The sequence below is a fragment of the Aspergillus puulaauensis genome, chromosome 1 (genome assembly GCF_016861865.1).
Source record: "Aspergillus puulaauensis MK2 DNA, chromosome 1, nearly complete sequence".
NCBI classification, from domain to species: Eukaryota; Fungi; Ascomycota; class Eurotiomycetes; order Eurotiales; family Aspergillaceae; genus Aspergillus; species Aspergillus puulaauensis.
In genome coordinates, this window is record NC_054857.1 from 5,792,097 (window position 1) to 5,813,064 (window position 20,968).

The 20,968-nt window shown below is 50.2% G+C and overlaps 8 protein-coding genes across 8 annotated transcripts; 5 read left to right on the forward strand and 3 right to left on the reverse strand.

Moving 5' to 3' along the window:
• Positions 1 to 20: 20 nt before the first annotated feature.
• APUU_12293S (Zn(II)2Cys6 transcription factor) lies at positions 21 to 1,100 on the forward strand (the record flags this gene model as incomplete). The annotated part of the gene is made up of 7 exons (XM_041698478.1): positions 21 to 84; positions 145 to 182; positions 229 to 283; positions 335 to 456; positions 500 to 515; positions 567 to 782; positions 826 to 1,100. The coding sequence occupies 7 exons, from the start codon at positions 21 to 23 to the stop codon at positions 1,098 to 1,100; spliced, it is 786 nt and encodes a 261-aa protein (XP_041551659.1).
• A 465-nt stretch (positions 1,101 to 1,565) lies between these two features.
• Positions 1,566 to 2,420, forward strand: APUU_12294S (fungal specific transcription factor domain-containing protein; the record flags this gene model as incomplete). Its single annotated transcript, XM_041698479.1, has 2 exons — positions 1,566 to 1,885; positions 1,931 to 2,420. The coding sequence occupies 2 exons, from the start codon at positions 1,566 to 1,568 to the stop codon at positions 2,418 to 2,420; spliced, it is 810 nt and encodes a 269-aa protein (XP_041551660.1).
• A 224-nt stretch (positions 2,421 to 2,644) lies between these two features.
• On the reverse strand, positions 2,645 to 3,836 carry APUU_12295A (NmrA/HSCARG family protein; the record flags this gene model as incomplete). Its single annotated transcript, XM_041698480.1, has 5 exons — positions 2,645 to 2,713; positions 2,778 to 2,950; positions 3,009 to 3,198; positions 3,253 to 3,738; positions 3,816 to 3,836. The coding sequence occupies 5 exons, from the start codon at positions 3,834 to 3,836 to the stop codon at positions 2,645 to 2,647; spliced, it is 939 nt and encodes a 312-aa protein (XP_041551661.1).
• A 432-nt stretch (positions 3,837 to 4,268) lies between these two features.
• APUU_12296S (SDR family oxidoreductase) lies at positions 4,269 to 5,179 on the forward strand (the record flags this gene model as incomplete). Its single annotated transcript, XM_041698481.1, has 4 exons — positions 4,269 to 4,305; positions 4,357 to 4,891; positions 4,954 to 5,053; positions 5,108 to 5,179. 4 exons carry the CDS (start codon positions 4,269 to 4,271, stop codon positions 5,177 to 5,179), a joined length of 744 nt encoding a protein of 247 aa, XP_041551662.1.
• A 346-nt stretch (positions 5,180 to 5,525) lies between these two features.
• On the forward strand, positions 5,526 to 6,612 carry NAT1_1 (arylamine N-acetyltransferase family protein; the record flags this gene model as incomplete). Its single annotated transcript, XM_041698482.1, has 3 exons — positions 5,526 to 5,941; positions 6,002 to 6,047; positions 6,106 to 6,612. 3 exons carry the CDS (start codon positions 5,526 to 5,528, stop codon positions 6,610 to 6,612), a joined length of 969 nt encoding a protein of 322 aa, XP_041551663.1.
• Positions 6,613 to 7,738: 1,126 nt separating this feature from the next.
• On the forward strand, positions 7,739 to 13,926 carry APUU_12298S (uncharacterized protein; the record flags this gene model as incomplete). Its single annotated transcript, XM_041698483.1, has 5 exons — positions 7,739 to 10,299; positions 10,346 to 10,453; positions 10,719 to 11,309; positions 11,363 to 11,892; positions 11,945 to 13,926. The coding sequence occupies 5 exons, from the start codon at positions 7,739 to 7,741 to the stop codon at positions 13,924 to 13,926; spliced, it is 5,772 nt and encodes a 1,923-aa protein (XP_041551664.1).
• A 690-nt stretch (positions 13,927 to 14,616) lies between these two features.
• APUU_12299A (uncharacterized protein) lies at positions 14,617 to 17,533 on the reverse strand (the record flags this gene model as incomplete). Its single annotated transcript, XM_041698484.1, has 2 exons — positions 14,617 to 14,901; positions 14,957 to 17,533. The coding sequence occupies 2 exons, from the start codon at positions 17,531 to 17,533 to the stop codon at positions 14,617 to 14,619; spliced, it is 2,862 nt and encodes a 953-aa protein (XP_041551665.1).
• A 2,014-nt stretch (positions 17,534 to 19,547) lies between these two features.
• On the reverse strand, positions 19,548 to 20,703 carry APUU_12300A (FAD-dependent oxidoreductase; the record flags this gene model as incomplete). The annotated part of the gene is made up of 3 exons (XM_041698487.1): positions 19,548 to 19,978; positions 20,032 to 20,624; positions 20,672 to 20,703. 3 exons carry the CDS (start codon positions 20,701 to 20,703, stop codon positions 19,548 to 19,550), a joined length of 1,056 nt encoding a protein of 351 aa, XP_041551666.1.
• Positions 20,704 to 20,968: the final 265 nt, after the last annotated feature.

Below are 20,968 nucleotides of genomic sequence, written 5' to 3' on the forward strand. Positions count from 1 at the left end.
GACAAGATCCACAGCACACGATGCAGGCCCCGAGACTCAACAAGTCCTGCGACCAGTGCCGGAACCGGAAGGTCCGCTGTATAGGTGTGTAAATTTATTATGCTATATATTTACGCGTATTACTGTCCTGTGCTCACTATTCAGTCTCGCCCACCCCTGGAGCTGCGTGCACCCGCTGCATAGTAAGTGACACCTGGATCGATCTGTTTCCATGCTGACCCTCATTAGAAACGCAATGAGGTGTGCCAGTTTAGTAATCTAAAGCGCCGAATCCGCGTGAAGGGTGCGCTCCATGCTGGATAGTGGTACCCATGGCACTGTTAACCGGTTGCAGATCCAACGCCCAAAGAGGGATCTGGCGCAGAGTACAGGCCGTCATCAGATCTATTCATTGATCGGTTGGTTCGAAATCCGTCAGAGAGTGCAGTTTTCTATGATGAGTTCTCCATTCTCAAGGTGAGTTCTCCGATGCCATTAGCTTCGTTTGCTAACTGCCAAGGTCCACGATGATCGAGGTACGGGCTATACTGATCTCAGGGATATTGTTCGCTACTTACTATGAGTAGTGCCCAGCTCTGGCCTTGCCTTCTTTTCTGAGAAGCGAGTTGACTCGTTGGTGAAGCGACTCGGTCACACCCAGGTCAGGGACCTGATCCAGCAGATTGACAAATCAATCAGAACGCGGTTACTTTCAAGACCTGGCAAGGACATCTCGCTATATAGTCTGGCCAGCGTTCAACCAGAATTAGTGATCTATCCAGAGGCTGCATCGCATATACAACGTGAGCTACTCTCATCTATCGCCTACCTTTCTAACATGTATAGGCTACTTTGAGGTCCTGCATCCGATATACCCGTTTCTTGATCGGCAGTCATTTGAAGCGAAAGCTTCAAGTGCAAACCTGCTTCAGGTGCTAGAAGAAGACTACGCGTTTTGTGCACTATACTACGCAGTGATGGCCCTCGGCTGCCAATATAATGGATATAGCTCGTTTATCCCCGAAGATAGCCACGCGTGGAAACTCTTTCAAACTGCTCTTACCCGGTTAGACCGTATTTTGATGACAGCAGAGTCACTGCCCAATCTTCAAGTGAGTTAGCCACGATGGTCTGGTATATCTACTAATCGTGACAGGCATTAACCGCAATGGTGTGTTCTCCCTCGCGGCGTGGATGCAAGCTAATTTGTAGGCTATTTTCGCAACAAATACGTTTAGCCTTCAGCTGGATCAGAATTTACTAGGCGAAGCTGCTCGAATGGTACTCGCACTTCGCTATCACAAGTCATTTGTTACCGAGGACGCGACACTGTGTCACCGAGCGTTCTGGGTGATATATCACCTTGAAAAGCGATACTGCTTCCAAGCGAGGAGCAGCTCCGTACGTTATCCTTACCAGATTGACAGTTCTAACAAAGATAGGTAATTGCGGATAATGACATCGGGTGCCCGATCCCAGATACGCCGGAATCAGTTGTTGCAGACTATAACTGGCTCGTCTCGTCTGTTCGCTTCGGCCGGATATTGTCCGTTGCTTACGCTTCTCTGTTTTCGATATCTGCCTCGATGCAGCCGGATGATACAACCATGACCGCTATTGACCACGTCCATACACTGCTTGAGGAATGGCGGCTGTCTATCCCGATAGATTTCCGACCGAAAGAGCCTCTCCAACGGCGTCGCCTAATGGACGGTGCATCGAAGGAGATTGCACTACGAACACACTATTACTATTACCATGTAATCATCGCACTCGAACGACTAACACTCCACGTCAGCCGAGACATCGGACGAAGCGAGAACGCCATGCGGACACTGCTCAATACCGCAAGGGAAATCATCAACCTAACGCGCTACATCGACGTAGAGCCATATACTCCAGTTTTGTACGTACCTCGAAGCCAGATGAGACATAACTAATTTACCTGCAGCATTCTTGCAATTATACCCCTCTCCGCGCTGTTCATCTTATTTGATTTTGTGGTCCACCATCCAAATGACCCGGACATTCGCGGCCATCTGACCCTCCTAGATATCATCACCGGCCACTTCAGTCAACTCGACTACGCCTCGAACGGGGCACTGAAATCCTCGTATCTCTCTGGCTTTTCGCACATGGCCAGACAATACGTGGAAAGCGTCGCGGTATCAAAACGCCCAGTTGAGGCATCGGCAGATCCTACCAGTAGTGCAACCCAGATACCGGTTGATAACCTCGTCCAGTCGGTATATACGCCTTCGCAGAATGACTCTTTAGAGTTTTCGAATGATCCTACACTCATGGAGGGGATCGGGGATGAATATGGGAGTCTCAGTTTGGATAGCTTGTATTTCCTTACGCCGGACAGCGATTGGATGGCGGGGATGTCTTCCCTAGAAGAGTTCGATCCGAGGGAGCATTATGGGTCTATTTTCTTATAATAAGATGTTAACTTTGCATGTATACTGCGGTCCGGCCCATCATTCCTTAATAGCAGGCTCAGGTACCAATACTACCCAGGCTTAACAGAAAGAAAGCGAGAACCAATGAAGAGACTGGTAACTATTAGCTGAGGAATCGGTAACCCTCTCGGACTTCCGGTCTTGGCATAATTTCCCCAACGGGACATCAGCTCTATCTAGTATCCCGCTACACTCGGATTCCATTACGCCTGATCCAGCAACTTATGCTTGCAAATAAATTCGGACCAAGTCTGAAGACTCAGGCCAGGGATCTAATATTAAAACCTTGTCAACTTGCTGTGTCCGATGCTCAACGAATACAAAGTGGTGACTTACCTCCCGTGCTTGCACAAATTCGTCTCTTGCGTAGACGTTTCCACACTTTTCGAAGATCATCAGTTGCTCGGTGAAGTCTAACGCAATCTCCTCGGACATGCGGTTCTGTGTCATGAGGATCTCTTGGAACTCGCTCGCGCTCGCTGGGACATAACGGGTCGGGACATTGTAGTCTGGCCAGGATTAGCACAATTAAACAACTAACAGTATAGCTAAAATAGATGAGCATACGATTTCCCAGCTCAGCCAGTTTCTCGGCCTCCGACAAGGCTTGGGCCCAGAACGCGATTGTTTTTGTGAGGTAGACTGGACCAGCTTCGAGGATTATGTGGACCAGCTTGCCCGTATCAGCGATGGCAACATTCGGCATGACCGTCTTGGGGCTGTGTGGGAATCTAAGCGTATATCTTCCTGCACCATCCTAACCAAGATATTAGCAATGAGTGTCTAGCAGACCCTATAAAGGAAGCCTTACCTTGGTAGGCAGATACCGGTCAGGAATGGTCAGACAATTCTCAAAGTAATTCGGGAAAAGAATGGTCGTGGTCCTTTCCCACAAATCTGGTTTACGGGTCTCAATATACTCAGTAACCAAGCTCTTACCCTTCCAGTGGTGTACGTTGAGGAATTCTCCTCCGGACAAGGCAACCGGGTCTGGCAATGCGCTCCATATGAAGTGCTGCAGTGTTGGAGTTGCGGCTGCAGCATCGGCGATGGTCTTGCCCTGCTCGATTTCAGCAGAGGATGACTGCTTCTGCCAGAAGTCGGTCAGTGCATAGATAACGTGTGCACCGGTAAAGGCTGCGGCGAGGGCTTCTCGGGTGTCATCCAGGTCTGCGTACTGGACTTCAACGCCGCGTGCTGTCAGTGCTGTTGCGGCGGGTTTGGAAGGGTCCCGGGTTAATGCGCGGATATGGTAGAGGTCAGGGTGTTGAAGAAGCTCTTCTACGACGGATCCGCCCTGTTTAAAGGTTAGTGACTCGTATAGTAGAAGTGGGAGGTGGAAAGGCCTGCCTGAGAGCCGGTGGCACCGATAACCACGACAGTGTGTTTGGTCATGTTAACGGATGAACTTTAGATGTATAGATTTTATTTCAAAATCTTCTGATGATGGACCAGGGGGTATTTATATAGAAATCGATTCACACATGGCCGAGCTGAATCCGATTGTGACCGATGAGTAAGCGGCAGACCAGCAGGTTAACTATATACAAAGTGGAACAGATACGGTGGCTTTTCTGCCGGCATTTCCGTGATCATCATAGCATCCATTGAAAAGATTCCGTGATGAAGACTATCATACTCCACACTCACCCAATTCACTCGGATTTCCGTGTCTCGCCGCTTAATCATCGGGAAGAGTAACAATTGGGTTAGATCACAACGGCGTGTTTACTATTCGGAATAGTTGATATGCGTAATATAAATACCGAGGCCCTCTGGCAGCAGGAGAGTACCCCCCAAGAACGTCCGAGTTGCAGCACAATCGAGATGAGCAAGGTTGTACTTATTACTGGAGCCAACCGAGGTATGTGATATATGTTCATAGGATAGTCTTTGAGGCTAATTTGGACTCCAGGCATCGGGAAAGGGTTTGTGACATATTACCTCTCCTGTCCAAACACTACGGTTATCGCAGCCGTGCGAGACGCTCCTTCTGAGCAAGCGAAACAGCTTCATACCTTGAGCAGGGGCGGTGGATCGCATCTAATCATTGTGTCACTTGACGCCAACAGCGCCGCAAGTGCTGCCCATGCCGCATCCGAAATCCAGATAAACCACCCTATCAATCATATTGACATTGTAATTGCCAATGCGGGAATCTGTAACTCGTGGGGACCTGTACTGGAAGTGGACGAGTCGGATATGTATACTCACTTTGAAGTGAATGCCATGGGCCCTCTAAGGCTGTTTCAAACCATGGCACCCTTGCTGCAGAAAGCGAGGAGACCAAAATTTGTCTATATATCTACTCAGCTGGCAAGTATCGGAGGGATTGGACAGAATTCATCAATGACTGTTGCGTATGGAATTTCAAAAGCGGCGGGGAATTACCTGGTCAGAAAGATCCACGCGGAGAATGAGCATTTGATTGCGTTGTCATTTGATCCAGGGTAGGCATAATTATCCACCCTATTCTTTGCATAATGGAATACTCACATTCGCGGCATTTCAGGCTGGTCCAGACAGACATGGGTGCTCGTGCTGTACAGTTTCTTGGGCTCGATGTGGCGCCAGTAACCATTGACGAGACCGTGTGTGGTATCGCAAAGCAGGTACGTGCAAATGCTGCTATTATTGCAAGTATAGGATGATTAACAACATTCCAGATTGATGCAGCGGAGAAGCCAACTACCTCTGGCGGATTCTTTAATTATCAGGGAGAGCGCGTGGACTGGTAGCACAATCAGATGGCTGGGATGTTTTACTCGGATATTTCAATCCCAGCCCTTATTACAATATTCTGTTACAATAGCAGCAGAAACTCGGAGTTCCAAAGGTGCAGACCCCTGCAAATTATGACGTGTCCTTTCTTGGGAATCGAGTTGGTTGGTCGGAGTAACAAAGATCTCTATCCACTGGCTGCATCGCATTGGCGGATCTCCGCGTATCAAGGTTGCTCAAATGCACAACAACAATGGTGAGGAAACATGCATGCTTAGTTTGTTGTCCAGGTATAAAGCCAGCGTAGAGCCCCGGGTTGGGGCAGGCTGCATTTCGCTGATATATTTCAATATACTGTCCACCATGCCTGCCAGCCCTCCCACTCTGTCCACGAACCAATTAGACGTATATCTCCAGCGCGTTAAATATGATCACAACACCGCTGCTTCGCAAAATGATTCTTCCCGCGTCGAGCATCTTAAAGATTCCGTGAAGCAGAATCCACTAGCGGCTCTGACGGACCTACAACGACTCCACCTGGCCTCTATCCCATGGGGAAACTCGGCCCTGCATTACTCGAAGCACCATTCCATTTCCGTCGATCCTACCTGTGTCTTTGAGAAGCTGGTCGTCCGCCGTCGCGATGGCTATTGCATGGAAAATACCAATCTCTTTTACACGGTTTTGCGTTCCCTGGGTTATCAGGTCTATCCGGCAGGGGGGCGCGTCAGTCGCGCAGTCACTACAGGGAATTCAGCCGATGAGGGTTATATATGCCTGTAGGTATGCACCTGGTGGTGCTGGAAATGTGAGAGGGCTCGTTCACTTACATAATTCAGGAGCCATATGGTGCTTATCGCGACTATAGCTGGTCAAAGATATTTGGTATGTCTTTAATAACCACGCAGCAGAATAAATGATATATGAAAATAACACGAAATAGGTTGATGTTGGTTTCGGCCGCAACAATCCTACCAGTCCATTGCCATTGCAGGAGAACGTCTCAGCAACATCAATCCCGCCGGAGGAGGTTTCCCTGAACAAGGCGCCTCTGGCCGAATTCGTGGACCAGACACAGAAGGTCTGGGTCTACTGCGCCCGCAGCAACCCCGAAAGCGCGTGGATTCCGCAATACTCGTTCACAGAGGCTGAATTCCTGCCCGCGGATTTCGCCATGATGAGCTATTTTACGAGTACGAGTCCGGAAATGCCGTTTACGCAGAAGTTGGCTTTTCGGCGGGTCATCCTGGATGAGCAGACTCTTAAACCGGTTGGGCTTTATATTCTAGCTGGGAGAGAAGTCAAGAGGGTGCTTCGTGGGGAGACTGAAGTTATGGAGACGTTCAAGATGGAAGAAGATAGAGTCCACGCACTGGCTGAATACTTTGATATGCACTTTGAGAGACATGAGATTGAGGGGATTCGTGGGTTGCCTTCAGAGATTAAATAACTAGATAGCACATATCACAACAAGGGCATTGACGCTTCCTTGTCAAAAGAGTCAAAAGAAATCGGTGTGACAGGCGGAAGTAATATTAAATAACAAAGCAAAGCACTCTAGCGGGTACAGGCCTTCTGATCGTTCCTAGGGCCATTTCAATGGTATCTAGGAGAATAATGTAGCGCTGGGGGTAAAGGGCGAGAATATAACAAGACAGGCGGAAATACAGGGCCCATTTTGATGTACGCTGATCGGCAACCTCGTCTGCCACTCCCATATCAAATCTATTTTAATCCATTGGCCATTAGGGTCCGGCTCATCTGATTCTTATGGTATTGGTTGTTTCTTGCCGCCGGCCCTGATCTGGAGGGTGGCCATTGGTATTGTCGCCTTTATCATTCCTACGCCCTGCGGCGGTAGCTGTTCGTGCTGGCGTGACGTGTTTGAAGGAGAGTTCGAAGACTACGTGCCAATAATACATACCGCTCCTTCAAAGAGACAGTCGACTTTAATCGTAGTCCAATACAAGTAAAACTACGGCTACCTTATTGGGCTCCGTTTGTATCACGAACCATGCCCCTGGGACCGGATTGAGCGGGGGAAACGACCCGTGGCGATGGCCCTCTATTGTTGTTTGCTTTTTTATGCCAATCCTATTAGATTGTTTCAGATCCTGGTCGTGCGTCGATCGCATCATTGGATGCCGCTGTCATTCTGCATGAGTTCCGCGACGGACCTGCCGCCCAGGTGCAGTTCGAATATATCCATCGTGGTCCGTTACACTTGGACAAGGGAATGATTCTCACGGTTACCAGGTTGAAAAGTCCAGGGGACGATGGGTCGAATAGGTGACCAGGTGCTCTGTTCTTGTGTTCGGTCATGAGGCAATGGCGCCTGTTAGGGCAGCGGTTAGCACGGGACTTGCCTTTCTAGGCTCCGAATCCCTGTCGAATCCCTGGTCGCAGCAATGGAAGCAACCATTGGGGGCGCTTACCCAGCACAAGAGGGTCGGTCGTAAAATGAACAGGGAGCGAACCTGATCAAAAGTCCCAGCGCTAACTGGATGAAAGGGGTACCCCCGATGTGAAAGGAACATCGACTCTTTGCTCATAAACAGAGTTGAAAAACATCAAATATGGCAGAAATAACTCGAGACCGCGCTCGAGAGATTATCTCCGAAATTAATTCTCAATCCGGTGGCTTTTTGGGTGATAATCCGCGAGAAAAGGCACTCGGCGATGTCCTAGGCGCCCATGTGCTGGGGGCAGCAGCCAAAGCGCGCACCAGCGACACACGGTTTTTTTACGAACTTATCCAAAATGCTGACGACTGCTCATATGACTGGGCAAATTCCCAAAAGGAAACTCCTTCCCTGAGGTTTGATTTCGAACCGGGTCGCATTCTCGTCCAATCTAACGAGGATGGGTTCGAAGAAAGCCATGTGCGAGCGTTATGCAGCGCAGGAAAGAGGACTAAGACAGAGCAGATCGGTGAGAAAGGCATCGGTTTCAAGTCGTTGTTCCACGTTGCCTGGAAAGTCCAGATCCAGTCTGGTCCTTTTTGTTTCTCGCTGCAGCACCGAGAGGGACAGAATGGCCTGGGGATGATATCCCCCATCAACGAGGAACACGAGTTGCTTCCTGGTCCTGTACGGACACAGATCACTCTCTTTCTTATTGACTCAGAGCAGTATCAGACCCTCGGTGACAAGTTTCTGGACTTCCCAACCACCATGACTGCATTTTTGCGTAAAGTCACAACGGTGACTGTCGGGCACCGGGGTACACGGTCCACGTTTTCAAGGGTATCTACAATCGACAAGCTTTCTGTCAAGTTGGAGCAAGGGTCCGAAACGTTGAGAAGTGAAGAATTTTTTCTCTTCAAAAAGGAAGTTCCTATTCTACCAGTCCGAGAAAGTCGTCGCTTGGCTGATTCGGCCGAAATGACACTGGCATTCCCACTCTCTAGCAGGTTACCACCTGCAGTCCCTTTCGTGAATGCATATCTTCCTCTTGCTGAAGCTGGAAAAGGGTTAAAATTTCTTATGCAATCCGACTTTGTTGTGCAGGATAACAGAGAGGACCTGGCGGATTCCCGTTGGAACGACTACCTACTGGGCGAACTTCCTCAAGTGTTTTATGCTGCACTTAGAACATTGTCTTCCATGCAGCAATTTGAATATTCATGGCCTCAATTCCTTCCTGCTGACGAGCTCAAACACCCTCAGTGGGCTCGGTTCCACGAGAGCGTCAAGAAAGACTTGAAACATCTGCGTATCTTCAAGACTGTGAAAACCACACTGAAGACTTTAGAAGAAGTTCGATTCTTGCTGCCAGAACACTGCGACTCCAAAGGAGATCCTTTGTTCAGCGACTCAGAAGATAACACTTACCTCTCTACTCAGTACAGCGAATACTATGAGGTCCTCAAGGCATTCGGCCTTTTACCTATTTCATCGCATCAGTTACTTCACCGATTGCGCCTCCATCTCGCTGGCATACCGTTTGGCAAGGCAATATCTGGACAGCACTTTGGCGATAACTGGTACATTAGAGTGGCTTCCCTTGTAATCTCATGGATAGACTCTCCTCTCGACAGTTTCGCAAAAGAGGTGGAAGCACTTCGCCTTGTTCCCGTATATCAGAAATCACTTTTCGAACCTACGAAGACGCTGGAACTATTGAAAAGCCCAAAGAAAACTGACATCTACTTTCCTCACGACACTTGTAGGAACTTGATTCCAGATTCAATTCTCGACACGGTGTCGGTGTCCAATGCAGCGAACGGTATACAGAAACAGCTGTTCACACGACTAGGCGTCAAGTGTGCAAGGCAGTCCTTTGTTATCCAGCGCATCTATGCATTGAACGAGAGTTTCTTCGGTCCTGGGGTTTCCCAGTCTGTACAAAATCTTCGATACATGTTTTTCGCCACTTCTGACGGGAGCGTAATCGACACTGAACGCATCTTCCTCTACGATGACGCTGGGAAGGCCCTGGTGAAGCCGTCGTCGCATAATCCCACCGACATATACTTCAAAACCGCTGATCTATACGACATGAGCGGAATCCATCGCCTAATCCAGCTGTACAACACGACAGCCCATCGGCTTCCGTCTCTCCGAGTTTGCTTCCTACACCCTAATTATACCACTGATTTCCAATCTGATACCGCGTGGACAAGCTGGCTCGAGCAGACATGTTCAATCCGAAGGGCCCCAAGGCTAGAAACATCCGATTTACCAGGCCAGCCTTCTGATATACTTCGCCATATTGTGGAATGTGTCCCTGAGAACTTAATCGGCGTCTTGATCATGCATTGGGATACGTACGAGAAGGAGTTAGCCAACGCATCCCCGGCCACCATATCATACATAAAGGCCTCCGTTGTTCCTACTGAGTGTGGCAAGATGCCTCTCGAGAAGTCCTTCTTGGGACGGCCAGGTATGACGGAGATGTGGTCCGACGCCTATTTGAAGGACAAGTTCCCGTTTCTTTCAATTCCGCCCACGTTGCCAAAAGATAACAGAGCCAGCTGGAAGTTCCTCTCTCGATTCGGAGTTACCACAACTTTGACGGCCGAGTATCTGTTAGAAAGTCTGTCCAGGTTGTCCCAAGTATCTCCTAGAGAACATGCTAAGAGTGGCTTCTTCAAATTATATGACATACTGGCCGACGATCTGTTTCCGGAATTATGGTATGTTCGTGGACTCTCATCTTGTATTCATTACTGAAACTGCTAGGGATCGTGTATCACGCCTCGACCTGGTCTACATTCCCAAGCCGGGTGGTCACGATAAACTTGTTAGGATTACGGATTGTATTTGGGATGGACCGAAATGGTCCACGAAGTATGACTTGGCACAGTTGGACGATTATTCCCGTAATCCCAAGGTAAAGAAGCTTTTCCAGAAGGTATTCAGCAAACAAGCCCCGGACTGGGAAGCATCTCTCTTGGAGCTGTCGCGAATCAAGCATAACTGAGTGAGAGATTCGCATTCCCCGGTTGATATTTACAATTATTTGGCGACGAGCTCTCTCACCCAACACGACCTCGACACGATTCGGTAATTTTCCCTGGCCCTTTTGTGCGAGCAGGGCTTACATTTCACTTAGTGACTACTTCCAGTGCGGCGAGTATATCCACATCCCAGACGAAGATACGTGGTGTGCACCAGACGAATGCGTGTGGAGCGCCTCCCCGTTCAAAAAATGGCAATATGGAATACGCCATATCTATTCAGGTTTAGAGACGCTGTTTTTGTATAGGCTGGGTATATATTCGCCCTATTTACTGGATTACATTGATGAGATCACGTCGGCAGCGAGTGGGGATAAAACCACTGGCCAGATCTCCGTGCTTATCCAAGAGCTTAGCGGTTTTAATCCCACAGCCAAAGACCTTGAGCGTCTGCAGCTCGTCAAATTCTTGCCTGTTAGGCACGGCGATACGGGTATTACTTACATCTCTGTTGATGAACCGTTCCTAATTGCCGATGATGAGCGCTTCGAAATCGATTCTCAAGTCCCAGTGCTTGATATGACACCGCTGGAGATTTGTCGTTCACGAGCATTCATTGCAGCGATGGGGCTTGAAAGTCGGTATGTGTCCCGACAGATCACAGAGTTGACGTTCCCCGTGGACGACGCGGAGGAATCCGCAGATCTCACGCATACGTTGCGGGAGAAGGCCGGATTCTTATACCGGTAAGCGTCTTGCCTCCTTGATTTGAGGTATAGTGACTAACAGTGATACGTAGTTGCACAATACACTACGGTAGCCCTAAGGAGAGAGCGGAGCAGCTTTTCTCTGAGGCCACCGTGTATACCGCGACGGGCTTTCGGCGACACTTCAGCCTTGACGATAATCTATCCGCAGAAGTGAGACATGAGGGCCGAGTTCATGTCAGTCTACCTTACCGCTGGCTCCGAATATACGTTCCAAGAGATCCCAAGCAGCGAGCCATCTGTTATGCAGCAGAGTTACCTCGAGCATTAGTACGCCTTCTCGAGATATGTGACAGAGCGGCATGCGATGCCTTTGCTACGGTTCTCCGTGAGCCTGTTGATATCCTGGATAACATTCTCACGGAGAAGGGCGTGATCCAACTGTCTACGACGCAGCCAAAACATGAAGGACTAGCACTACCATTTCGTTTCGGAGAAGAGGTAGGATTCGGGAAACAGCTCGCAAATTCTGCCTCCAGCTCAGGCTGTGTGAAGTTGACTCGGAAATATAGCCCAATAAGGCTAAATGCGACTAGGGGGTACCTCGAAAAACAGGACAGCCGTGAGTATATCCTTTCAAAATCATAACTTGACTAATGCATCCATCTGTATAGCGTCGTTACATCTGACGACCCTGACGCGGAAGTATAGCACCGCTGCAGATGCTGAAAACCTAGACACTACGAGCCTCAAGTTTGGATGTCTGCTTTTAAACGAGAATCGAGACGGTGCAGCCATTGACGTCGCGATGGATCTGGCAGCGCAGAGCTTCGAGCCAAGTTGGATGGGCCTCTTACTTGGTCGTTCCGAGATCAATGACCACATCACAATACCACACTCCGCTTTTGAGGTTGCTGTACGAAATGAAGTGTGTGGGCACGATATCACAAAGCGCATACTTGAGTACGTCCGTTTCTCAGGACAAGCCTTTGTTATCACAGACACACTGCTGGAAGCGGCAGCAAAGAACGAAGGATGTGGTCTACAAATAATGCCTATTCTACTTGAATATGCCAAAGACCACAACAGCGATGTGACAATAATCACAGAAGCTGTGTTGAAAGCCGCAGTCGAGGACACTGAATCTGGCGATTCTCTGGTTTCCCTCCTTGAGCAGCAAAATACCAATGTCGCTATTACGGAAGACGTTGTCATCGCAGCCGCAGAGAACGAATACCACGGGTACCAAATGATGGAGCAACTGTTGAAATATGATAGCCATATCCCAGTTTCGCCAGCTGTTCTTGCAGCGGCTGCAGGAAATATGCAACAAGCTCTAGACATCACAAAGCTTCTACTCAAGCATATTGGGGACAGCACTCCAATCACAGAGGGTGTCATTATATCAGCCATCCATAATTATATAGACGGTTCAGATATGTTGAATCTTTTCAGGCAGCACCAGGGTGATTGCCTCAACGTCACAGAAAACATCTTAATCGCAGCAATAGAAAGCGATGACTGCCATGAGATTCTGAAGCTCCTTGACTTATACCAAGACCCTCCGATTACCACCGCGGTCATTGAAGCGGGAGCAAGAAACGGGGACTGCGAAGAAGAAGTTCTGGATTGCATACTTGCCCTCAAAGGCTCAGATATCCAGGTCACCGAAGAAGCTATGCTCGGTGCTATTTATGACTCGAAAAAGGTTGAACTTCTAGTCAAATACCAGGGTCGCCTGACTGAAGGTGTCCTAATATCGGCAGCAAGTGACGTCGACAGGCCTCTGACCCGGGCCATGCTTGATCTCGTCCTTGCTCATAGCGTCCGCATTACAGAATCAGTCCTGGTAGCCGCTGCTGGAAACCCAGGACATGGTATAACTGTGGTTCCATTGCTGCTTGAGTGTGACAAGGAGATCCGCATCTCCGAAACTATCATTCATGCAGCTGTCACAAATCCTGGCTCATATGCAGATGGCGTTTTACAGGTACTCTGGGACCGGCAGCCTGATGTTTATATCACCGAGGAAACTATTATAGCTGCTGCATCGACGGATACTTCTTCGGTTCTGAGGCTGCTTGAGTTGATCAATAAGTCTCCTCCTATATCTCCGGTCCATATTGGAGAGCATCTCCTGAAAGCTCTATCAGGAAATAGGACATGCGGAGCGAAAGCCCTGCGTCTTCTACTCAATGATCAAACTAGAAAGAAAGAGCCCATCCCAGTTACTAAACAGGCGCTCATTAACGCAGCTGGAAACAGCGGCTGCGGCTTCGAAGTCATGTTGCTATTCCTGAATCATGGAATACGGCTTTTTGAAAACCAGATGGCAGAGGAAGTCTTGATATCAGCAGCTGGTAATTCATTATGGGGACTCGAGATCCTGGCCCTTCTTGTTGATCGGAACTATTCTTTCGGGCACTCAATAAAGGCCATCAATGCGGCCGAGGAGAACATCTGGGCTGGCGAGGAGTTTCTGGCGTTTCTGGCGAGATATATGCGTCCGGATGATTGTGCTGGTGGCTGCTATCCTTCCGATGAGGGCTCAACGTTCTCTGGGGATACTGAGGTAGAGGGCCCGGACGTCCCAGAGAATACGGATAGCTCGGAAGACGGGTCTGAGGAAGTGTATGAGACTGCGGATGATGAATAAGTAAGCGTGGATATATGGTTTGTTCTGTCTGGCTTGTTACCTTAGACGTATAGTTTGTCACTTAGCATGGCGTCTAATACGACCACGTACCTCAATGATCAAAGGATTCCTATGAGCTACCAACGATAGACCCTGAAAAGTAGAATAAGGGATAAAAGAAGACAGGGATGGGCGTAACCTTGGAAGTGAACACCTGTGCCCATTCCGCAGTCCATACCCCCCATTCCAGCGCAAGCGAGATTACATACATTCCAATCTCCCACCATGACATCTGTAAATGGGAATTGGCGATGCAACATCCCGAAGTACTTACTTTGGTACATTCCTCTGCTCGCTATTACCTAGTCAAAATCGGGATTGTGAAGTAAATGCCGCATCATACAGGGGAACAGGTATTCAGTCAACCGGGGACTGTACAACCAGTGGGGTGGGCAACTATCTTATCTCTCTCCCCGATCAGCAGCGGAAGAAATACTTTCTGTTAGTATTCGGTACGCAGCTTATCCAACCTGACATGCAAGAATAAAATTCGGTATAGAGCTGAAAGGTATATCCAAGAAACCCAACAAAAGAAACTAAACCATAGTAATAAAAAATAAAATATAGAAAAAGAAAAGGTCTATACAGAAATGAACCCACTAGGGGAGATTAAGTATAACAAAAGAAATGTTGTTTGCTGTTTTTGAAGCCCTATGAGCCAGAGCCAGAGCCAGAACCAGACCTCGTCGACGAAGTAGGAGAAATCACTCCTTCCTTGGGCGTTCCCGGCCGCGAAGACGCCTGCCGATAGAATCGGAAGGACTGGGCCGCGATCGAGTCGACGGGGGAAATAGGAAGACTAGCACTACTGGCGTTGCGGATGTGAGGGTCATTCACGCTGGTGGCGTAGTTGCGGCGCTCTTTGAGAGGCCATGTGGACAGGCACGCTCGGGGGATGAGCCCGCGCTGGTCGGTTTGGGCAACTGTGCAGAGGGCCTGGGGAGTTGTTAGCGTTGGCTTAGGTGGTTGCTTGTTGGTTGCTGAGACTTACCCATCCGTCATCGAATGCCTGGTCCAGACGCACCATCATTCCCTCGCTGACTTCGAGATGGCCGGTGCTGCGCGCCGCAAAGGGCATGTCGACGCGGTACACGTGCACGCTCCACGGCTTGATTGAGGGGACTTCTGCTTGAGCCGGCTGTTCGGCCAGAGAGGGTTGAGTGGGCAGCGACGGTGATGGCGGTTTTGATTGCGGTGGTGACCGCGCGTGTTGGGGCTGTTGCGATTGGGACTGGGATTGGGTCGATTTGGCTGATTTGGCCGATTTCGACGACTTGGATCGCTCAGGCTGCTCATTTTCACCTGAGATACGGCCAGCAAGGGCATCGACGCTGATGTTCGCCGCTGGGTTGTTCATGGCCACCGTGCCAGACGATACACTGCGAACCTTGAAAAGCTCTTCACCGATCATCTCGCAGGGAGACGGGAAGCTAGTATCCCCTTCCCGGTGCTCTTCGCTCGATTCGGAGACGCTGTTGAGGCTGTTCATCGTGCCCCAGGATGAGAGTCCATTGTTGGCCTTTTCAGTTTGACGTTGGGGCTGGGGCTGAGGTTGAGGCGCTGGCTGAGGTTGAGCTTGGGGTTGGGCTTGAGGTTGGACTGGGGCTGGAGCCTGGGGTTGAATATAGGCCTGGTACTGCGTCTGTGTCTGTGGCTGCACCGGGATTTGGGCACCACACTGGCAGTGACTGTACTCCTGGACCTGAGCAGGCGGCGGGGGCTGCATGTGTGCCTGCGGGTGCTCCTGGACATGGGCCTGGTAATCAACTTGCGGCTGCTGGGATCGAGCAAGCGATGTCTGAGAGCGGTTGAGCTTCTGCGTCACAGCACGCACGGTCAGGGATCCGTTTTCTTGCACCTTGGACAGAACTCTTGGTAGACGACGCGTAGGCTCCGGTGGTGGCGGGATGTGCAGGAATTCCTCCGAGAAGCCGTACTCGTGCGCCTGCAGGCTGCGTCTCTGGGCAGGAGAGAGCTCTTTCTGGCGCAGGGCCTTGACCTTGTTGACGGCGTAGCTCGCAGTCGCAGTGAAGGGGGATAGGGCGTGCTGGCTGCGGGCTTTCCATGTCGGCCTCCGCAGTGCGGGATGCGTCTGGCCCGTGAGCAGCACAGGAGGAGGCAGTTGCGTTATGGCAGAGTTGAAGGTGCTGGTGCTTTCGTTGGCGGCCGCAGGACCGTCGTGGATGGACAGTCTGTTCGTGTTGTAGTTGTGGCTGGGGTGTTTATGCTGATGCTGATGCTCGAGGGAGCCGTCGCTGTTGTTGCCGCGGCCCTTGAAGGTGTCCGACATTCCGACTAGAGTCAAGCTGCTTTTCGTGTAGAGGTTTGAGGCGAGGTTGTACATGTGGTTTTGCTTCTCGAGGGGTGGGAGGTTTCTCTCGCTGCGGACGGCCATCTGCAGGGCTCGCTTCTTGCGGTGCAGACGGTAGAAGATCAGGCCCAGCAGGAGCAGGACCAGGCTCATGACACCAACAGCTATCCCGGCTTCGGCACCGGGCGAGAGCCTGTGGGAGCCGGAGGATGGCAAGGCGGGTGATTCAGTGGAGGGCAGATCAGAGTGCGTGGATGACGGCGAGTTGGTGGACTTCGTGGTGGAACTTGTGTCTGTAGCGGACTCAGACCAGAGCTCGGGATGCCATTTTCCGTCGTTCATTTGGTCTTTTTCAGGCTTGGTCGAGTCTGTTGAGGCTTTCGAGTCTGTTGAGTCTGTCGAGTCTTTGGAGTCTGCTGAGTTTGCTGAGTTTGCTGAGTTCGTCGAGTCTTTCGAGTCTGTCGAGTCTGTCGAGTCTTTTGACTCTGTTGACCCTTGGTTGAGTGCATTTGTGTCCTTGTTTGTTTGCGACTTCTGGTTCTGACCGGATGTTGATTGCTCGTTGCCATGCCACATCCCATCGTCGTATCCAGACTGTGATGAACTCTGAGAGCCGGAGTTGAGTGCATTTGAGTTTGAGTTGGCGTTCCAGTTACTATTCTGTGCAGCGGGCTGCGTGTTCGCCTGGCTCTCTTGTTGTCCTTGAACGGTCTGTCCTTGACTGGTTTGTCCCTGGCCGCTCCACTGGCTTTGTCCATTGGTTTGGCTCTGTGTACTACCTGTTGAGCCAGTACCATAGTACGCTCCGCTGGACGATTGTCCGGAGCCTTGTCCGGAGCCTTGTCCTGTGCCTTGTGCTGTACCTTGGGCTTGGGACCCCGAGACCTGGTTGGTACTGGCTTGCTGTCCTGTGCCAGCCTGTCCGTTAGACTGGCTAGTAGATCCAGCGTACTGTGATCCGCTGCCTGAAGTGCCTGTGCCTGTGCCTGAAGTACCTGCGGTGCCTCCGGTGCCTGCACTGCCTTCAGTGGCACCATTGGTTCCGCTGGTCCCGGCATCAGTACCAGCGCCAGCGCCAGCAGTGCCAGCACTACCACCAGTACCCGCAGTACCAGCTGTTCCAGCAGCTCCAGCAGTCCCAGCATTAGCCGAATTGCCAGCTTGATACATCCCATTGACAGATTGTGCAGATCCCTGGGATGAACCTTGGGATTGGGAGCCCTGGGCTCCCCAATAAGACCCGCCAGCAGATGCCATGATGGGTTGGGTTGTCGAAATGGCGGGTAGGTGTCGTATCGTGTCGTTTCGTCAGAGAACAAAGCCGAGACGGAGGCGAATCGACGTGAAAGCCATTATTATACTACGCAAATACCTCCTCTCTCTTTGTTTTGATTTCGCTACTACTCTTCCACTCCCAGAATGTGTTTATTGGCTGATCCGGCACAAACGAACCCCTGTGGTGGATTTTGGAATGCCCGCTAGTCTGGTTAAGTGTTTAGATGTGTTTTGAGAGTCCAATCGATGCTCTTGGATCCGGTTTGCTTGGTGGTTCTGGTAATGAGATATGTGCGGAGCTTGCATTCTTGTGGTGTTTACTGCCGGCATTCCGTGGATATGTCAACAAACAACCGTATAGAAGCTGCTCACGGGCCGCATTCTTTCGAGGATTGGTTCAATAGGTAATAATCGACATTCCGAGACTTAATATCTCATAAACAAGATACTGCTTGGTAGCACTCGGGTCAATCGAGGGGTTGCAGTGGCCACATTTTGAACCGAGCCATGCAACTTTTGCTCACCGGGTGGCAAATCGCAAAGGACGTCCAAGCTATTACTCCCTTTTGCTCTTCAACCAAAGTTTTAAAAAGTGCGAGACTGAACGCGCAGGGTCCGGCCTGGGCGTGGTCCCAAGCCTGGATGGCGCAATTAAGCACCAAGGGACCAGCCAGCCAAGCCCTGAGATCGATTTCATTGCGTGGTTTATGGCCATAATTATGTTATTCCTTATAATACATAACTAAACTAGACCCAAAGTAGCTTGGATAGCGCGATGCCGCGATTAAACCGAATACCAATATTCGTCGCGGCCACAAGGCTGATCAAGCTCGATAGGCACAACAACCTCCACAACTCGATTATAGTTTCTCTATTTAAGACCTATACTATGATTTGCTTCATGTATGTGTCAGACAACTTCGCGATCTTGCGGAGTTGTGAGATTATTCAACTCGTTTTGTCGAGAGAATGCCCTAAGTAGTCTGAGCGTGTGTAGGGGACAAAATATATATTCCACCAAGTATTTGTCAAAAGTCCCACGACGACATTTAGCAAGTCCAAAATACCGGGAAAAGGAGTGTTCTGACATTAGCTATACGAACATACTATAATTTTACATAAATACTCCCAGGTGGACATTTTCCACTATAATGAGTATTTTGAAGTCGTGGTTTGTAGTCTCGATGGGACGTGCGTGGAAGGTCTGGCAGTGGACATTGGAAGCCACGTGACGTATAGCCAATGGACTGCGACAATCTCATTTATACTTAGTTATTATTGGAGTAGAATCACGCCAGGACCCACAATCAGATCTAAACTTTTATAACACGGCCTTCTACAGTTCAACAGCATACAGGATCCAAGGTATAAGGCATAAGTGATTCTGATCCATAATCCTATGTACTGAGACTGAAAATACCCCTAGAGATCTCCAGCGTTACATCGTAACACCACATACAATACGCAAAGTTAGTCGACTCATTGACTCATGGCTATTCTTGGAACACTGGTGGTTGAGGCTTGAGCCCTGCAGACGATCGCTGCATGAAACCTTCCTGTGACAGGCGAACCTCGTGCTGCATGACCCTGCAGCCTGCATGCGCCCAGGATGGGAGCCTCAGAGCGTGAGCTTGAAACCAGACCCCCTTGCGGGAAGACAGCGTAAACAAACCAAGAGTCCAAGACCTTGGGAATGCTGAGCCCCTGCGTTGCGGCTCGGAATGTTGTTCCGTATGGGCAATCGACCCTTGGACTCAGAGCAGATGGACATGCAATTAGGATGGTCGATGATGAAAGAGTATCGACGCGGTTTGATGTTGTTCGCTTGGCAGTAGTTGTATTGACGCTGAGCATATAGGGCCTTTGGCGAGAATCCATAGTTAGACTTGATGTGTAGTTTACCAAGGGATGGATGTAATCACAGGTGGTAGTTCAAATATATATATACACTCCGTAGGCACTTCAGCTTCAATCGCATCACATACAGGTAGAATAATTACAACCTCGCCTTCTGAACCCCAACCAGCGCAGCAACATCCCTCGCAACCCCCCAAGAAAGCTCATATCCCCTTCCCCCAGCACCATACCCATGAACAATCCTCCCCTGCAGTCCATCAGAATCAACATCAACATCCTCAACCTCAATCCTAACCCCCCCTTCCCTGGCCGGCCTCCGCCCAACAATATCCCGAATCACATCAAACCGCCCCCCACTCTCAGCCGTAAAGGGGAACCACTTCGCCGCGTTCCGGAGCAATCTCTCCCTAGTTTCGGGCGATGGATTCGGGTCCCAGTTGTGCGGCTGCTTCGTGCCCCCGATGATCGTTCCGCCTTCGAGCGGGCGCGGAATGCAGAAGGACCAGGTGCCGTCGCTGTTTTGGCGCGTGAGTGTTACCGTGCATGGATTGCGGACCAGGCATGTTTGGCCTTAACTTGTTAGTCGACTCCCCATAAAACTGTTATAAGGGTGAGGGTAATACCCCGGATAATAAACGACTTATCATCACCGAATCCCATCCCGGAACAATTCACAACGGTCTTTACATTCCCCGTCCCCGTCCCCGCGAGATAGAATGCCTCTTTCGGATTCGCAAGGGTATATTCTCTCGTCTCTCCACCGCGCAGGATAAATTTTCTTAGTAAATACGCGCAATACACAGGCGAGTTAATACAGAAAGTGCGATACTTGACACCCCACTTCACGCCGGGCGGTAACTCCCCAGGAGCCAATTTGCGGAAGCCATCGAGATGCGCGTAGATCTCGAACACAGACTCGTCGAGATATTCAGCCGGTGGGTTCTCGAGGTGTTCGACTGCATCTGTGAGGGAGACGCCTGAGGCGGGGTTTGCTGCTTCGGCGTGGAATTGGGTGTAGCTGTATTGGGCTTGGGATTCTTCGCGGATGGCTTGGGGGGTGTGGCCTGGCACCGGGCGGTAGTGGGCGCCGGCCCAGGGGGAGGTGTAGTTTATGGATGTTGTGGAGGGGAAGTCGCGGGCGATGAGGAGGATGTTTTGAGTGGGGGGGAGGGATTGTTGGATTGTTAGTGCGGTGGTGAGGCCGAGGACGCCGGCGCTGTTATTATTAGTGAGGGTTAGAGTGATGGTAGGAGTGGGACGTACCCGATCACGACGATTGTTTCTTTTTCTGACATGATTATAGTTTACCTTGTACGATGAGGATGAGCTGGATGTATTGGAAGAGATGGGGGGTTAAATCCCCGCAACCAGACTTGAACTGCCGGTTCTCGGTGACTCATTAAGTTGGAGTCGGCGATAAACAGACCTTACTCTATTGGCATATACGAGACATTATACGAGGTTGCCATTCCCGTCGTTCGATTATGGACTTCTACAACAGGACTGGCTACGCTAGGGGAAGGCGAGAATCGGATAAATTTCATTATTCTTTAGCTAGCG